Below are 19,235 nucleotides of genomic sequence, written 5' to 3' on the forward strand. Positions count from 1 at the left end.
GAGAATGTGAAACGAGTGGCTGGTGAAAATATTTCCAAACATTTTGAAGACAGTCCTGGTGATTTACCGGAGGATGCAACAAAAGAAGATGGCAATGCTGTTGATTCTCAAAGTGATAGCCATTCTGATGTCCATGATGACCCAAAGGTGACTAAAAAAGAGAGTGAAATTACTGTTGAGGATAACAAAGATGAGAACAGGGATGAGAAGGCCGAGTCTAAGAATATGGTTGAAGAAAACCAGGATGGGAAGGCTGTTTCTGAAATGGAACGAAAGATGGAGACTGAAAATAATGAGGATGGAAAAACAGAGGATAGAGAGTTGAATTCAGGTGATAAAGAATCAAATTCAGAAGCTGGAGAGACCCAAGCTCAAGGCAATGAAGCAAATGAAAGCGATCAAACAGAATCAGAGGATAGCTCAAGTGAAAATAAATCCAAGTCAGATGACGGGGAGAAGAACCCAGACTCAGGGGAGAATGCAAATGAAAATAACCAGGAAGGTGCTACTGAGAATAACGTGGATAGTCAAGAGAATGATCAAACTTCCATTGAGATTTTACCTGCTGGCACACAGTCAGAACTTCTAAATGAAACCAATACTCAAAATGGGGCTTGGTCGACTCAAGTGGTGGAGTCACAGAATGAGAAGATATCTCAACAATCTTCAATAGCTAAGGATCATTATGGTCATGGATGGAAACTTTGTAATGTCACTGCCGGACCAGCCTATGTTCCTTGCCTTGATAATTGGTACGTTATAAGAAGGCTTCCAAGCACAAAGCACTATGAACATCGAGAGAGGCACTGTCCTCAAGAAGCTCCCACTTGTTTGGTACCCATACCTGAAGGATATAGACGCTCAGTTAAGTGGCCTAAAAGCAGGGAAAAGGTAAACGCTGATCCAACTAATCAATGAAAAAACCTTTCCTGTTTATAGCTGAATTTCTTCTCTTGGCGCACATGGCAGATATGGTTCTATAACGTCCCTAACACCAAGCTTGCCGAGGTTAAGGGGCATCAGAATTGGGTTAAAGTTACTGGTGAATATCTTACTTTTCCAGGTGGTGGAACTCAGTTCAAGCATGGTGCTCTTCATTATATTGATTTCATTCAGGATGTGAGTTTCTTTATTGCACCTGTTTTCTGCATTTCCTGTCCTTTATTTTGTAGAATCACTAATTCAAAAGATTGAACATGAGACACTATTTCATTGAACTAGATTGATTGTTTGCAAATATCGTTGTGTACACTGAAGAGTATGATGTGATAGGTTTTTTCTATGAATGATGCAGTCCCATCCTGATATTGCATGGGGAAAAAGAAGCCGAGTGATATTGGATGTTGGGTGTGGGGTGGCAAGCTTTGGAGGTTATCTTTTGGAAAAAGATGTTCTTGCAATGTCATTTGCTCCCAAGGATGAACATGAAGCCCAGGTTCAATTTGCACTTGAAAGGGGTATCCCTGCGATGTTGGCTGTTATGGGCACGAAGAGATTACCCTTTCCTAGTTCTGTTTTTGATCTTGTTCATTGTGCACGCTGTAGGGTTCCTTGGCACATTGAAGGTAATGTCTGTGTCTATTATACTCTGGCAAAAAATTTCTGTCGGTTTGTTTTTTTGGTTCAGAGAGATATTTTGAGTCTTCCTGCAGGTGGTAAACTTCTTTGGGAGCTGAATCGGGTGTTGAGGCCTGGTGGTTACTTTGTCTGGTCTGCCACCCCAGTTTATCGAAAGCGTCCGGAAGATGTGGGCATTTGGAAAGGTAGAATATTTTCTAAGGCTTGCATTCCTTCCAAGAGGATAGTACTATGGGTTGTCTTCATATTACTCTTCTTTCTTTCTTTCTTGCTTTCTTCTATGCAGCAATGTCCAAACTAACAAAGTCAATGTGCTGGGATCTGGTGGTGATTAAAACGGACAAGCTAAATGGTGTTGGTGCAGCAATATATAGAAAGCCAACTTCCAATGACTGCTATAATAATAGACCACAAAATGAGCCTCCACTGTGCAAAGAATCTGATGATCCAAATGCAGCGTGGTACTTTTATTTGTCCCATGGAATTAGAATCACCTTTTGTTCTTCCACAATTACCCCTTCCCGAGTTTTCATCATAGCTTGGGTAGAAAGTGTTTAAAAACTAAAACTAAATATGGAAAAATCAAAACTAATTGAAGCGATGTAAAAATGCTACCACTTTTATTATAATCTCTAAATAGAGGAATGGATGTTTGTCTTCAGGAATGTCCTGCTCGAGGCATGTATGCATAAAGTGCCTGTAGATGCGTCAGTGCGTGGGTCTCATTGGCCTGAGCAATGGCCAAAACGGCTGGAGAAACCACCATACTGGTTGAATTCTCAGGTTGGAGTTTATGGTAAAGCTGCTGCAGAGGATTTTGCTGCTGACTATAGACATTGGAAAAATGTTGTCTCCCAGTCTTATTTGAATGGGATAGGAATTAAATGGTCTTCTGTGAGAAATATCATGGACATGAGAGCTGTATATGGAGGGTAAGCAATTTAACAATTTTATTTTATACTATAGATGGCTAAGCAGACTTGTGTTTATCATTCACAATAGAGACACTTTCTCTTATCTGTGTGCTATCCAATTCAAACGTGCTTTTTTTGATAGATCTGATCGGGTTGTAGATGAACCCATAAAATCAAAGATAAGATTTTGGTATGTTAAGCTTAAGCTGCATTCTTTTGATTTGTTCTGCTGGGTAAAGGAGTGTTTCATGTATTTTGGTTTATCCTTTCATGTTCATGTGCTGGCATGTCATTCAACTTAATGATTGATGGGGGTTTCCCCTCAGTAGCTCATGATCATCATGGTTGCTATGTTTCCATTTTCCATGATTAAGATGCATATAGCCTTGTGCTGCCATGACTCTTTTATTTTCTTATGCTTTTCTGTAATTGTTTTAGGTTTGCTGCGGCACTGAAAGACTTGAAAGTGTGGGTTATGAATATAGTCCCAACTGACTCTGCAGACACGCTTCCAATAATCTATGAGCGTGGTTTGTTTGGAATGTATCATGATTGGTGTGAATCATTCAATACCTATCCTAGAACTTATGATCTTCTACATGCTGATCATCTCTTCTCCGGTCTAAAAAAGAGGTAGGTTCATCACATTGCCGCTTCCTAAAGAAAGAGATCTAGATAATTTGTCTGACCTGATGTTCTGTTGTTTTTCTGAACATAGGTGCGACTTAGTGGCAGTAATAGCAGAAGTTGATCGGATCCTGAGGCCAGAAGGAAAGCTGATTGTGCGTGACAATGTTGAAATCATTGGTGAGATTGAGAGGCTGGCCAAATCTCTGAAATGGGAGATCCGGATGATTTACTCAAAAGACAATGAGGGACTGCTTTGTGTTCAAAAGACAATGTGGCGTCCTACGGAATCAGAAACAATAACATCAGCCATCATACAAGCCTGACGTGTCAGTTTGTACCTTTCATCTGAGGTTTACCAGGCTGCCTGTATTAGGCTTACAGGCATGGTTCTGTTTTCTATCGTAGGCATTTGACGGTTAGTATCAATAGCTGTATTTATCCACAAGAAATTGTAAAATAATAGTTATTTACTTAGTTGTTCTTTAAATTCTCCTTATTTTCATCAATATTTAGTGTCATTTTAATCAACCCTCTTTAATAAGAGGGATTTTGGCTGCATACTTATCATGGATGTTACTGAGAAATCACAATTTTGCAAACTTGTTATATATATATATATTGTTCTATGGTGTTTGATAATGCTGTTGTAATGTGGCTGTACTGTACAGTTTTGAGTCTGGCTATTAAAAGATTCTGGGCAAGTAGCCGTCAAACTATTTAAACGTGTGCTTGTTTAAGAGGTGCACCGCCCGCCGTGCACCTCATGAAAAAGCATGTATTACATGCTTTCCGTGAGGTGGGCCGCGTGCCACCTCTCACAAACAAACACTCAAAAAAAAAAAAAAAATCTCCATTGGTGAATCTCAAGTGTCTTCGAAAGATTTTTCTTCTTATTTGGACCCTAACAGGATTCTCAGCTCTACAATTTTTCCAAGATTATCACAAATCCATTACGAAAGACTTCCAAAATCTATTAAATAGAACGATTCCTAGCTCCTAGATTACAAATTGGAAATGATTCTCTAGAGATGTAATTGAGATATTGATTATAGTCTCGGCACTAAACTGATGTTTGCACGACGTTGTTTGCAGCTGTGAGAGATGTTTTTGTAATGTAAAAATGATTAAAAATTAAAATTCAGCTACTAAATCTTTTTAAAAGATCTTCATTAGGGTTTTGAATTTGGAAAAGCTCAAACAACTCCAAACGGGGATCTAGTTGGAGGTAGACCGTTGGCATGGCTGATCCCTACCGCCTTGTGCCACCTGAAGCTAGATTAGCAGAAAGGAGAGAGAATTAAAGAAAAAGAAAGGGACCATAAATTACTGGTGCCTGCTACTACAAAAGGATTTCACTTAAATCTGTAGTCCTTTGTCGAGGAGGAAACCATCAAGTACCTCCACAGATTGCGGGAGATTCAAAGTATGATCTGTAAAACTGCAGGGCCATGGGAGACTGACAGGCATTTATTTTCTCAATGTAATTCTTAATAAGAGAAGTTGAGATTTTGGACTGCCAAAACTCTCTTAACATAGAGTGAAGTTAGAACAATTCTCCATACATGTTCTTCGGGATGGTTGCTCCTTCAGCTTGGCGAATAAAAGAAGCTACACAGCTTGGCAAACAGGCGTCAGGAGTGTATTTGTGACAGCTGAGACCTTTTAAATGCAGCATAAATTGGCAATACAGCAGACCATGACAGATTTTATCGCTGCATGTTTGGACACAAGACACTCGTTGTGTTCCATGTATATATATTCTCAACACACGCACGTACAGAGTTCGTGAAAATGTCCCTTTCTGTCTAATTGCTCAAAATACATTTCAGGACAGGAGTGCCTTGATCACTGGACTTTTAAATTGACATCTTACTGATCATCCATATTTTATATCGCTGGGAGCTAACTTTGTTGGGAAAGCAGTGTACAAAAGTGTCAAGATGCTTCTTTTTGGACTCCTTTTGAACTTTCTTAGTGAACTTCTTTTATTAGTTAGACTTGTTCGGCTCTTGAGCTATCTGAAAATTATGAAAAGAGTACTATCCTCTTGACTGCATGATTGAAAATAAAGAACAATTGTAACCCTAGGTCTGTTTAGGTCGGTCTTTTCAAAAATAGAGCTGAGGCTATAGCCACTTTCCTAGTAACAACACATGCTTCAGTATCAGGTTTAATATCTTGATATATTTTAATCAGAATTTGCATTCATGAACTAGTATGCACCGATGCTCACCCCAACTAATGAGCGGTCCCTGGTGAATATTAAAATCCCTCAAATTCCTCACTCGTACGCTCAGATTCTTACTCCCTTTTAGACAATGAGAGCAACAGCATGAACTACTTAACAGTTTAGTATTATCAAATTATCCATTGTCTGCCATTGACTCATCTTTCCTCAAACAAACAAGTTGGCATTCTCCTCACATTGCTCGACATGTCTGCTGGCTCAAACTCTCTAAAGCTGCTACTTTGGAATGTTAAAGGAGAGCTCTCAAGACATCTCCTGACGATAGTATTCAACATGTTAGTTTCTTGGAGGCAAAAGTGCTTGCTCTTCACTCTTCTTGCTTTCATTGTTCTTTCATCAGAAGCGTCAAGATTGTCTAAGTCTAACTGGGAACAAATGATGCCCAAGAAACTGCCTGCTCCTTCCTCATCTCCCTCTAAAGGAACCAATTCGGTCTCCAGATCATCACTTACAATGATGAAAGCAGATTACAATCTTCCTTCATCGGATGGAAAGGTCTAGCTACAGTTTCAATAGCTCTAATATCATCTCTCTAACTGTAGTAAATGCAGTCTGGAACCTCGCAAGCATATGCAGAGTTTTGTAAATTAGTCTACATGATGATTCTTATTTATATATTTGCTTTAAAGAGAAGCATACACTTTTAGATTTTTTTCGGCTTGGTCCGCGAAAACGTTGTAGATGTGATCGAGTAGATATATTGATCATGAAATGAAGATGAAGTAATGGGTACCGAGCTCAGAGGGAAAGATTCTTTTCAGGAGTTTCGACTTCACATGTGAGCTTGGTTTTGTTACCAGAGAAGCATGGATCATGTTGATGCAGAGAAATAACTTACTGTACCATTTTCGTAGATTTTCTTTTATGTAATTAACATCTCTTGTAATTTGAATGTTCATTCAACATAATCACAACGATGCAAGTATATCTTGAATTTCTGCGAGCAGATGTATCATTCTTCAAAATAAAGTTTCTCGAAGTTTTACCAACAGACCCCAGATTCAGTTCTATCTGTTGTTTCCTATTCATTTGTTTTCTTTCATTTTCTCTCTCGGTCCAGTAAAGCGTCATTCGCATTAGTCCTTTTATTTGTCATCTTTTTTTGGGACTCATCTGACTGGTATCAGAGGGAACGTCGGCCATAGAGGCCCAGAGCCAGAGACCGAATGTAGATGGCTGTCTCAGAGAGTCTGAAACCATCGCCGGTCAACTTCTCCATGCGAATGAACAGTCCTGCCCTGTTTTGACTATTCAAACTCTACAGCCTTAAAAGAGTCCAATAACTCATGTTACATGATACCAAAAGTTTCTTTTATCACTATTTTTTATTTAAAATGATTTACAAAATTCATTCTTCTTTAAATTTTATCTTTTTTTTAGTATTTTTATGTTTAATTTTCTCTTAATTTTTTTTACCATTAATTATTTCACTTTGAATCATTGTCTCAATTAAATTTATTTTTCAACTTCATCATTTAATATTTGATTTCATTTTATTTTTATATCAAATTTAAACCTTATATTTTTAATTACTATGTTTTTTAATTTAGTAAATTTTTTAGATTGATTTTTTTTTAATTTCTTCCTTAAATATTAAATTGATTAAAAATTAAGCATTCTAATTGAACCCGAGTCTAGAATTTCATGGGTTATAGTTTTAAAAAATTAACTCAAGTTTAAGAAATTTATCTAACAATATTGTTTTTCTTTCTTTCTTTATGCTAGTGTATTTTTAATTTTGTCATTCATAATTTTTTTTTTTAAATTTCATCTCTAATTCTTTTATATTTCTTCAATTAGTTCCAAAGTTAAGCTAACTTGAGATAAATTAAGACCCAATTAGGAAGAGAATAAAAAAAGTAAAAAGAAAAATATAAATTATCCAACCAGGTGAATTTATTATATAGATTGTAAATTTTACATGTTAATTCAAATTAATACAATATCTCATTATCTTTTCATTTCACTCCTTAATTTTTTTTTTTTATATAATTTAATGCTTTGATAATTTGTTGTTTCACATTTAAGTTAGGACTAATTAGAGGTTAAAATAATAGTGGTGTGGATTTGTTTTTAACCATATTGCTATTTAAACGAGGTGACTAGTGTGCTCTTGACTCGTTATATTAATTTTTTTATTAATATATATTATGGTTGATTGATTTGATTTGATATACTTATTAAGTTTTTTTTATTATCATTTCAAATATTTTATCAAAATATATATAAAAAATACCAATACATATTTTTTATGCAATAATTGGTTTTTAATCTGGCCAAGCCTAATTCATTCTGGATGGTTATACAATTCATTCTGGATGGGTATATAGATCAAGAAAAATTTTAATTTTGAAATAAAATGTTGATGCTTGTATTTAATATGATAAATTTAGAATTATATGTAATAGAAAATATTAAAAAGGCTTTAACACTAACCAAAGATTGCTTTGGGAAGCTAGGAAGATTTATTTTATTATTTTTTTAAGATTTTTTATTTTTTCTAGATTTTTTGGTAGTGGTATTATTTGATTTTTTTTTTTTTAGTTATGCCACTAATAAATTCCTTCTTGCAGATCTTTTAGGGAAAGCATGTCCTCATTATTTTGGATTCTTGTAATGGTTTTTAAACTTTAATTTTATTATCTTTGAATTGACAATGTGGTTTTGGACCTAAGGTCCAAATTTAGTATACTTGATTATGGACATAAATTGGGTTTTAATATATAACTTGATCTTTCGTAAAAATGTGGAATCAATTTCTTTATTAAGAATAACAATGATCAACGTTAGACTTATTTTTTTAGCTTTCACCGGCAAGAAAAAACTGAATAATGATTGTGCCTTTACGGATTGCTTTTTTTGAGGTTGTCTAAATGTCGGGGCGACAATAAAAATTTCCTTCCCAGAGACATACAATCGTTATCATGCTGAAGTTATTAGCCCTCGTTTTCTTTTTTCTTTTTCCCTGATTCAGTGCTCTTATAATCTTAGATTGAATATAGAGGTAATATTAATAAAGAAAGAACATGTTGGAAAAACGAGTCAGTATTAGATTATTAACAGCTCCTAAGCTTGCATGTGTTCTCAAGGAGAAAGGAATATGATAGCGTGTTGCCTGTTTAGAATATGCTTTTCAGTGGCAAAATGGTGTACACCAGAATGTGTGCCCAGCAATTTTTTTGCTTTCTGAAGGAGATCACTGGGAATATTACATTACAAAATAGAGATAGAATAAAGAGTTTCAATGCGGGTTGAATATTGGACATACTGTCAGAAATTCTTCATCTTTTAAAATTGCAGGACCACTGTAACAAAAACAGAACTGGACTGAAATATAGAAAAGAAAAGCATTACGACTGAAATATAGAAAAGAAAAGAGAAGAAAAGCATTACCATACACTGCTGGCAAGCTATTATCCAAAGCAAACTATCAAGCGAAGCCGTGACACTAGAATAAAATGTTCATCTGCCACCATCCAGTGATTGCATTAAATAATTCTGTAAACTGTGATATCCAGCACTTGTACCAACCATTTCCTCAAAACGAGCAGTTTCCACTGATTTACCAAGCAAGTACTCTGTGTCTTCTACATTTGATTCGTCATTAGTCCAAGGATGTTTTGCAGATGTTCTTAGCCCCTCTAATTCCAATGCTACCTTCTTCATGTTAGGTCTTTCCTCTCCTTTTACTCTTAAGCACTTCTTTGCAATGTTGGCAACTTCCTTAAGCTGCCAGATATTATCCTGGTTCACCATGCAATCCTGAAGAATAAGGACCAGGCGATCTTCTTTCAGTGCACAAAGAAAATACGATGATAAATTCCTCTCCCCCTCAGGCTTATGGAAGGAAATTGCCTTCATCCCAGTTAGTAGTTCCACAAGAACCACTCCGAAACTGTAAACATCACTTTTGTCCGTCAGTTGGCTTGTGTGCAAGTACTCAGGGTCCAAGTATCCTAGAGTACCTCGCACCATTGTTGACAATTCAACTTGATCCAACGGAATTAACCTAGAAGTGCCAAAATCTGACACTTTTGCCGTGTAACTGTTGTCCGGGAGTATGTTTGTAGACTTGACATCCCTATGAATGATTGGCACAGAAGCCGCGGAATGCAAATATGATAGAACACCAGCAGTTTCAGAAGCAATCTTTAAACGGATTTCCCAGGTGAGGGCCGACACCTTACTCTTGTCGTGAATGTGGTCATAGAGGGTGCCATTTGCAACATATTCATAAACTAGTAATGGGACTTCTGTCTCCAAGCAACATCCTAGAAGCTTCACCACATTCCTATGATTGATTTGGTAAAGAACAACCACCTCATTGATAAACTGCTCGATTTGGCTATGATCGATTGTTTTGGACTTCTTGATCGCAACAGTTCTTCCATCTGTTAAAGTTCCCTTGTAAACTATACCAAAACCTCCACGACCAAGAATCCTACTCTCATGGTACTTGTCGGTGGCTTTCTCGAGTTCTTCAGCTGTAAAGATTTTTGAAAGTGTTTACGTGTTTGAGTATTATGTAAGAAAAGAAAATAGAAGAGAATTGTAAAAACTGCAATAATTATTGATGCTGCAGTATTATTAAGAAAAAGGATTGAATACAGAATTGCTTAATGTTTCACAGCAATCGTTTACATATTTATTGAAATAAAAGCAACAGAAATGCTAACTTATAGCAGCTTAACGTGCCATGATCTGTTAACAACCTAACAGATCAATTGATTCCTAAAGACTAGGACAATCATTTATTAAAGCATAAAAATCGTAACTGAAACAGAGTAGCAGCAGCAACTTGAAGCAACAAACTCAACAATTTTTGCCGTTTCTGTAACGGGTCCCTCCCGTCTTGATAGCTGCTGCTCCAGCATTGGACCAACATTTTGCCTGCCTAAAGAACTTCTCTTTGAGCTTCATTAGCTTCCATTTACTGTATCCCCAGTACAGCCAAGTAATTTCCATCAACAAAGATGTCACCACCACTCCATTTCCTACATGTACAAGGATGTTGAAACATTGATTTGTAATTAATTATGTACGTTGCAGATATGAAAATTCGTCCAAATTGAGCAAGTATACCCGAATGGTTAAGATCATAGGGGAAATTATTGCAATTTTTTGCTTCTGTTTAGAGAGTAAACCTTTCTATTTAATAAGAAATATTTGAAATCATGTATAAAAGGTGGAGAGAGCAAATTTCCCATCAAGAAGTTCTGGTTGAAATGATCCCGCGGTTATATAGAATAAATTAAAAACGAGTTCATTTGTAGTGGATTTGACTATGAAACGTTGTGGGCTTTTAAGTTCCAGAGTTTATATCGATCAAATTAGATTCCTCTCAGTTTTGTATTCTGAAATACTAAGGGCTGCAAATTTGAGATGAAATAAATCTAGAATAGTGTCTGAATATTTCAAGTCACTTTTGCATCAACAGCTACTTCAAATTATATTGATAAAATAAATTCTAGTCAATGCTCTGACATCCGGTCAAGCATTTATCACAATACTAACTGCATGAATTTCATTGTATACTTTGAAAATGTAAGAACCCTGAAAAGAAAATTAACAAAAATCTACACTCAATTCCTCCTACAAGAGGCCAGTATGAGTATTAAACTTAAGTCTCTGATAGAGGGAACCAAGTATTAGATTCAGGTGTCTAAGTTCAGGTTGAAATAGAAGGAGTACTGTGATATAGTTTTAATAATACTGACCACCACAGCCTTATCTAAATAACAAGAACAAAAAATTGGCACATGTATATATCCTATCCAAATAAAAAATGAGAAACCAAAAAAAACAAACAGTTGCCTTTAATGGAACATGAAAGATCTATACACAATAGTATGTACATGAACATCGGGATTGAAAATGAAGTGGATAATACACGAACTTACCGACAGCAACCTGAATCACCAGTGACCGATGGCGGATACAGCCTTCGCCATTTTTTCTTCCGTCACCATGGTACCCCTTGGGGCAAGAACATGTATAATTCCCTTGCAAGTTGGTACAAATATGTGTGCAATTGTTGTTTACAGTTGCATCTGTACATTCATCAATGTCTGGAAAAGAACAGAAACGTTGCAAATTAGTAAGAAGCCTCGGTAAACTTTCTAATTTGAGAGGGAAAAAAAGAAACAGATTCGAGACAGTAAATAAATACCTAGGCAACCATTAGGGAGGTATGGGTTTCCACGGTACCCGTCCAAGCACCTGCAGAGGTACCCATATCCACTGTCAGGATCATAACAAGTGCTGTTTCCTTGACATGCATTCTTGCTACTCTTTTTTACCTCGGCGCAGCTATTTTTCCCAATACTCCAGTCAACTACCATAGGAAGCTTGTCAACGTTCTTCAGATCCCGAAGATAACTTCTAGAAAAATTGAACTTCTTTTCTTCAATAACGAAAGCATAGCTGCAGGATCTGAAGTTCAAAATACCAGTATGATTTTTCCGGCTAGAAACTGTCAAGTTAAATTTATTTACTCCCTTGGCAAGGGATGTTTGACAACAACCTATGCCAGAGCATGTATCATTACGTACATATTTTAAGCTGTTACATAAGGACGTGCATCCTACCACGTATTCGTTCTCAGTACTACCAGCTGCTTTGAAATTGCCATTGAGGGATGCCACAGAATCGCAACCAATGGACACGAACATATTGTCAGCATCAGAGATAATGAAATAGGCGAGCGTAAATGAGGGTATGATTCTGAGAGTTCGTCCTGATGCATCATAGCATTCCTTGGCTATGTATTTCAAAATATGCAGCTTTCCTTCGAGAGCTATTTCCATGACGTTTATATTACTTGTGTTGAGAAATGCTTTTGGAGGATTCAAAGTATGGTTGCAAGTTATGAGGAACCGATGGTCGTAGTAGCAATCGTTTTCCGTGCCAAATGGATATGGGATACTGACATTCCCACATCTATCTTGGCATCCAGGCTTCGCTCTAGGAAACTCTGTTGCTGCTGTAACTGCTGCTAACACTGCTCCCATTATTGTGAACTGTAAGGCCATTCCTCGAATTCCCATGACAGCTACTTTTTCTGTTTAATTAGAATGGAGTCGGATGGTACAAAACTCACTGTGGCAGCTAGCCCTTTTTATAAAACAAATTACCACGATATTGGTCGACGGAAGACCAAATTATGAGGCTTGAATGCCGGTTGGAATATACGTGACTGAATATCTGAAAGAGCGTGTGTTAGAGGACTTGCAAGCATGTTACTCCATAGATACCTTGTATATTTTTATGTTTTAAAAGTTATTTTTTAAAAAAATTTAAAGTTTTATTTATATTTATTTTAAATTAATATTTTTTAATATTTTCAAATTATTTTGATATACTAATATCAAAAATAATTTTTTATTAAAATATTATTTTAATACTTTTTCAAATATAAAATACTTTTAAAACCAACAAATTACATTTCCAAACATCTTCTAAATCAATCACTCCAATTTTGAATACGGAAGTCTAGTGCAATTTTTTCTTGAGAAATCTCATTATAAAATCCCCAAACTTTAAGGTTAATTTTAATTAGGTCCTCCATCTTTCTTATCTCAATTAGAACCTCATCAGAGGAATGAATTCTCAGTCAGATCCATCATTTGATCATAATCAGCAAATTTACTTGCACTTGCTACGTGACAGAGGTTTGTGTATTGGTAGCCGTCTGCCGTAAATCAAACGGTGGGGAAACAACCAATTATCTCACACATTACCCCCCACCCCCCCTTTTTCTTTATTTCAATTTCTCCCCATGAATTTAGCAAAAATTGAGTGGGTTTATACTGCGGGATTAGCCTTCCAACAACTATTGCCGAGTTGTTTTAGTGATTAAGTAAAGCTGTGACTCAGAGCAGCAAACATGATCTGTATACTTTGGGCTTCAATTTCCCACTTCTTGTTGATGATGTGTTATTAGCATTGCCGTGAACAAAGATCCTGACGTGCTGCAACTGTAACTTCTTGCTGGGGGTGTAGGGTGGATGTGCGACCTTGACTTGAGGTAACCTTTTAAAGTCAGCTATGATTCCACCTTCACGTTCTCTTGCGGGGCCCACATGTCGAGTTTACCTGCACTTGCCGTGTGGCAGAGGTTTGTGTACTAGTAGCTGTCTGCCGTTAATCAAACGCTGGTGAAACAACGAGTTATCTCACGCATGACACAAACCCCCTTTAAAACAAAATTAAATTAAAAAAAAAAAAAAAAAAAAACTAAGGGGGAAGGGAGGTTATTTTAGCCCGAAGGAACAATTGTTAATTTCTCTCAAACAACAAAAGTGAATAAATTCTTGCATAATCGAGAAACAATCTATAGCTATAGCGGGGTGTATAACCTGAAAGACAATAATATGAAGAAAAAAAATCTTTTTAAATAACAAGTTGTCATTTTATTTTACTTTTACTTTTCATCCTTTTATATTTAATTTTTTTAAATAAACAACCAAACTAAATTCTTCCTTGTAAAATTAAGAACCAAATTTATATCAAGATATATGAAAACCTGAAAAAAAATGATATGAAACAAAATATCAAGTCCATTTTACAATAACCACAATATAAAAAGTTAAAATTAAAATAAATGATAGTAGTAAAAAACAAATTAAGAATAAAATAAAACATTTTTGGATCCGTAATTTTTTCATTGAAACACCATAGAAAATCACTAGAGCCTCTTGTTTTATTTTTTTAATATATAGGATCCTTTTATTTTATTTTATTTTATTTTTATAAAATTTTAAGTTTCACCTATCAAAACTGAAGTTTCACACGAAACATTTTAGATTATAAGATCAATAAATGCATTTATATAATCACCGAATTGTTTATTTCTTTTGATAGAGTGAATTGAAGCAATGACGTTAAAATTAAACGATTGATAAAAAATAAAATAAAGCCCAGTAAATATCAGTTATGAAGACTTAACAAAGCAACGATGGTGGACTCAATTGTAAAGTCATGTAATTAGGTGGCATAATTAATGGGATTTGAGTGGGAGATGAGTTGTAAATTGGTGGAGGATGAGTGGAGGATGAGTTGGTATAATAAATGGGATTTGAGTGGAAGATGAGTTGTAAATTGATGGAGGATGAGTTGGTATAATTAATGGAGTATGAGTGGAGGATGAGTTGTTAGGCATATATTCCTCCTAAATTTATAATCATTATACCCTCACTCTTGCCTATAAATAGACAATGCATTCAAGTCTATATGCACACCAAAATAGAGAGAAGAAGAAGAGAGTGAAAAGAGAGTAATCCCACAAAATTGTGAGGTATTTGTGATAGAGTAAGTAAGGTGTTTTCTCCTAATAATAGAGAGATTCTTAGTTGTTCTCCTATTATTCGAGAGAGGTTGTAAGTCCCATATTACTTAGTAAAATCCTTATATACTTGTCTGTGGACGTAGCCCAATTAGGTGAACCACGTAAATTCTTGTGTGTTCTATTTCTCATTTTATCCTGTCTCTTATCTTTTATTTTGTCAGGTTTGCATACCAGCATCTTAACATCAATTTGCATGGATAAGCTCCTTGGTAAACATATCTTCGATTCTTGAGGTTTGCCAAGTCCCAACTTGCTAATATTTATCAGGGCAACATTCATAATCTCACTGGTCTAATAAGTTAAAATTAAAAGACAAGCATATGTAGCTAGTCTGAATATTGATATTAATAAAAAAAAAATTAAGAAATAAATTCAAAGATCTCATTAGACTAATAAACAAATAGCTGGGACTGGAATAGTGTTGAGGGTTTCTTACAAGATCTACATCAACCGAAGCATAAATCTGAGGTTACCTACTCAATTTGAAGAGACGATTGTGTTTCATGTTCAAGGGCTCTGAGTGGTTTTAATTAATAAATAAAAAGAAATTGTAGATGAACTAATCGAAATATTATATTAAGTTTTGTTTTGTGAAAAAAAAAAAACCATTGTGTTCATTGTACGGGTACTAATTCTACAAAAGTATACAGTTCAGGAACACCGATGATTTTTAACCAATTCATTAAAAAAAACAAAAACAAAAAAGATTTTTTTGTCCCTTGCTTTGAATTCGATTAATAACCAATTTGAATTCGATTAATACAAGACGTAGGCAAGGGAGATATAACCAATTTCAAACCCGTTTCATTAGCAAGCCTAAATCAAAGGTATAGAATTCGCCATTATTAGTGTATTTGAGATTGTGTTAATGATACTAGTTTAAAATATTTTTTATTTAAAAATATATTAAAATAAAAAAATTATTTTTTAAAAATTATTTGATATCAAAAGGACTTAATAAAAAATATTTTAAATAAAATTTAAGAGAACATGGTTTAAATTGTGTTTTCAAACACTTCAAAAAAGCAAATATAATTTTAATTTTATATAGTCTATAATCCTCACTAGAAACTAAAATTAGCTTTTAAAAGTTCATGCATGACAAAACCTGAGGTGCCAAAAATAATTGCCCTATCATATCAATTTCAACATTATTTCATTCTTTTATTATGTAAAAATTAATTTGAGTTCTTACATATTTTTTTTATCGTATATAATATTTACTATAATTTATTATAAGTGTTAAAACAATTCATTTAATATAAAAATAAATACGAACACATAAAAAAAAAGGAGACTAGAATTCTCCTCAATTGATTTATATTAAAATTCTTATTTTAACCTAAATACAAAAAGTTTATATATAAATTAAACTAAAAATATTAATATATATTTAATAAATAAAACAAAATAAATATATTATTTAACAATAAGTAAGTATTGATCTTTTTAATTCATAGTTATACTTTTTACTCGATGTAAAAAAATATATGTTATTAATAACATCTACATATTAGTTCTTTTATATTAAAAAAGAAAATTATTTGACTTGTAACAAGGCAAGTTGAATAAACATATTAAAATTTTATTTTATATATATATTGATATATATAGTTTTCAATGTATTTAATTAAGTGAATGTATAGGTTTTTTTATTTATAATTAGGGTAAAAAACAAAATTTAAAATCTTGTTTATTTAATTTTTTTTGGCAAAAAAAAAATTATCTGACTTGCGAAACTATTATATACGCAAGAGAAATTGGTTTTTAACAAGAAAGGGTATGATAATGGATATTCAGAAATTGAGTTTATGCTATATTCATACTTGATCTATTAGTTATTGAGTTATGCATCAGGTTTAAAGTATTCATTTCGATATGCAGTATCTAAATACTAAGAGTAAGATATTTACTTCATGCATGCATATTAAATGATAAGATTACAAAAACGTGGAATCAATTTCTTTGTTGAGAACTATAATGATCAACGTTAGATTTTTTTTTTATTTAGTTTTCACCGGCAAGAAAAATTGAATAATGATTGTGCCTTTACTGATTTCTTTTTTTTTGTGGCTGTCCAAATGTCGGGGCGACGATAAAAATTTCCTTCCCAGAGACATACAATCGAAGTCCTTGTCAACGAGCATGGCATACACCAGAAAGTTTGTCCAGCAATTTTTTTGCTTTCAGAAGGAGATCACCTGGAATATTACATTGCAAAATGGAGACAGGATAAAGAGTTTCAATGCGGGTTGAATATTGGACATACTGTCAGAAATTCTTCGTCTTTTAAAATTACAGGACCACTGTAACAAAAACAGAACTGGACTGAATTATAGAAAAGAAAAGCATTACTATGGCGCGAGCTATTATTCAAATCAAACTATCAAGCGAAGCTCTGACACTAGAAGAAAATGTTTACCTGCCATCTCCTTGTGATTGCATTAAATATAAACTGTGATATCCAGCACTCGTACCAGCCATTTCCTCAGAGCGAACAGTTTCCACTGATTCACCAAGCAAGTGCTCTGTGTCTTCTACATCTGATTTGTCATTAGTCCAAGGATGTTTTGCAGATGTTCTTAGCCCCTCTAATTCCATTGCTACATTCTTCATGTTGGGTCTTTCCTCTCCTTTTACTCTTAAGCACTTCTTTGCAATGTTGGCAACTTCCTTAAGCTGCCAGATATTATCCTGGTTCACCATGCAATCCTGAAGAATAAGGACCAGGCGATCTTCTTTCAGTGCACAAAGAAAATACGATGATAAATTCCTCTCCCCCTCAGGCTTATGGAAGGAAATTGCCTTCATCCCAGTTAGTAGTTCCACAAGAACCACTCCGAAACTGTAAACATCACTTTTGTCCGTCAGTTGGCTTGTGTGCAAGTACTCAGGGTCCAAGTATCCTAGAGTACCTCGCACCATTGTTGACAATTCAACTTGATCCAACGGAATTAACCTAGAAGTGCCAAAATCTGACACTTTTGCCGTGTAACTGTTGTCCGGGAGTATGTTTGTAGACTTGACATCCCTATGAATGATTGGCACAGAAGCCGCGGAATGCAAATATGATAGAACACCAGCAGTTTCAGAAGCAATCTTTAAACGGATTTCCCAGGTGAGGGCCGACACCTTACTCTTGTCGTGAATGTGGTCATAGAGGGTGCCATTTGCAACATATTCATAAACTAGTAATGGGACTTCTGTCTCCAAGCAACATCCTAGAAGCTTCACCACATTCCTGTGATTGATTTGGTAAAGAACAACCACCTCATTGATAAACTGCTCGATTTGGCTTTGATCGATTGTTTTGGACTTCTTGATTGCAACAGTTCTTCCATCTGTTAAAGTTCCCTTGTAAACTGTACCAAAACCTCCTCGGCCAAGAATTCTACTTTCATGGTACTTGTCAGTGGCTTTCTCGAGTTCTGCAGCTGAAAAGATTTTTGCCGTTTCTGTAACGGGTCCTTCCCTTCTTGATAGCTTCTGCTCCAGCATTAGACCACCATTTTGCCTAAAGAACTTCTCTTTGAGCTTCATTAGCTTCCATTTATTGTATCCCCAGTACAGCCAAGTAATTCCCATCAACAAAGATGTCAGTCCCGCTCCACTTCCTCCATGTACAATGATGTTGAAACATTAATTTGTAATTAATTATGTACATTGCAGATATGAAAATTCGTCCAAATTGAGCAAGGATACCCGAATGGTTAAGATCATAGGGGGAATTATTGCAAGTTTTTGCTTCCGTTTAGCGAGTAAACCTCTCGATTTAATAAGAAATATTTGAAATCATGTATAAAAGGTGGAGAGAGGAAATTTCCCATCAAGAAGTTCTGGATGAAATGATCCCGCGGCTATATAGAAAAAATTAAAAACGAGTACATTTACAGTGGATTTGACTTTGAAACGTTGTGGGTTTTGAAGTTCCTTTATATGGATCAAATTAGATTCCTCTCAGTTTTCTTTTCTGAAATACTAAGGGCTGCAAATTTGAGATGAAATAAATCTAGAATAGTGTCTGAATATTTCAAGTCACTTTTGCATCAACAGCTACTTCAAATTATATTGATAAAATAAATTCTAGTCAATGCTCTGACATCCGGTCAAGCATTTATCACAATACTAACTGCATGAATTTCAGTATATACTTTGAAATTGTAAGAATCCTGAAAAGCAAAATTAACAAAAATCTGCACTCGATTCCTGCTACAAGAGGCCAGTATGAGTATTAAACTTTGGTCTCTGATTGATGGAGGGAACCAAGTATTAGATTCAGGTGTCTAAGTTCAGGTTGAACTAGAAGTAGTACTGTGACATAGTTTTAATAATACTGACCATCACAGCCTTATCTAAATAACGAGAACTAAAAAATTGGCACAAGTAGATATCCTATCCAAATAAAAAATGAGAAACCAAAAAAACAAACAGTTACCTTTAATGGCACATGAAAGATCTATACACAATAGCATGCACATGAACATCGGGATTGAAAATGAAGGGGATCATATACGAACTT

General features: G+C 34.9%; 3 protein-coding genes across 5 annotated transcripts in view; 1 reads left to right on the top strand and 2 right to left on the bottom strand.

The window, feature by feature from the left end:
* Positions 1–6: 6 nt before the first annotated feature.
* On the top strand, positions 7–3,734 carry LOC105127728 (probable methyltransferase PMT24). Its single transcript, XM_011029122.1, has 9 exons — positions 7–101; positions 138–891; positions 970–1,119; positions 1,295–1,565; positions 1,653–1,763; positions 1,865–2,039; positions 2,241–2,510; positions 2,931–3,125; positions 3,211–3,734. The coding sequence occupies exons 2-9, from the start codon at positions 226–228 to the stop codon at positions 3,443–3,445; spliced, it is 2,073 nt and encodes a 690-aa protein (XP_011027424.1). The 5' UTR covers positions 7–101; positions 138–225; the 3' UTR covers positions 3,446–3,734.
* A 4,861-nt stretch (positions 3,735–8,595) lies between these two features.
* Positions 8,596–19,235, bottom strand: part of LOC105127732 (putative wall-associated receptor kinase-like 16) — a 21,931-nt gene continuing 11,291 nt past the window's right edge. The window contains exons 3-5 of one of the 3 annotated variants that reach the window (XR_842690.1): positions 17,139–18,330; positions 8,774–8,836; positions 8,597–8,726 (exon numbers count right to left, since the gene is read on the bottom strand). Coding sequence is in view for 2 of the 3 variants with exons in the window: in XM_011029125.1 (XP_011027427.1) it covers positions 8,833–8,836; positions 17,139–18,330 (1,196 nt within the window). In the remaining variant the exon portion in view is untranslated. Of the gene's footprint in view, positions 8,837–16,660; positions 16,918–17,138; positions 18,331–19,235 lie in introns of those variants that run through there. The other 2 variants (XM_011029125.1, XM_011029124.1) reach the window with 2 other exon arrangements.
* Positions 8,842–12,472, bottom strand: LOC105127908 (putative wall-associated receptor kinase-like 16; the record flags this gene model as incomplete). Its single annotated transcript, XM_011029388.1, is given in 5 exon segments — positions 8,842–9,848; positions 10,169–10,262; positions 10,264–10,364; positions 11,271–11,438; positions 11,540–12,472. Coding segments are annotated over 5 exon segments (2,247 nt in total), but the record flags the coding sequence as incomplete, so codon positions are not given.

The sequence above is a fragment of the Populus euphratica genome, unplaced genomic scaffold, assembly GCF_000495115.2.
Source record: "Populus euphratica unplaced genomic scaffold, PopEup_1.0 scaffold93.1, whole genome shotgun sequence".
Taxonomy (NCBI): Eukaryota; Viridiplantae; Streptophyta; class Magnoliopsida; order Malpighiales; family Salicaceae; genus Populus; species Populus euphratica.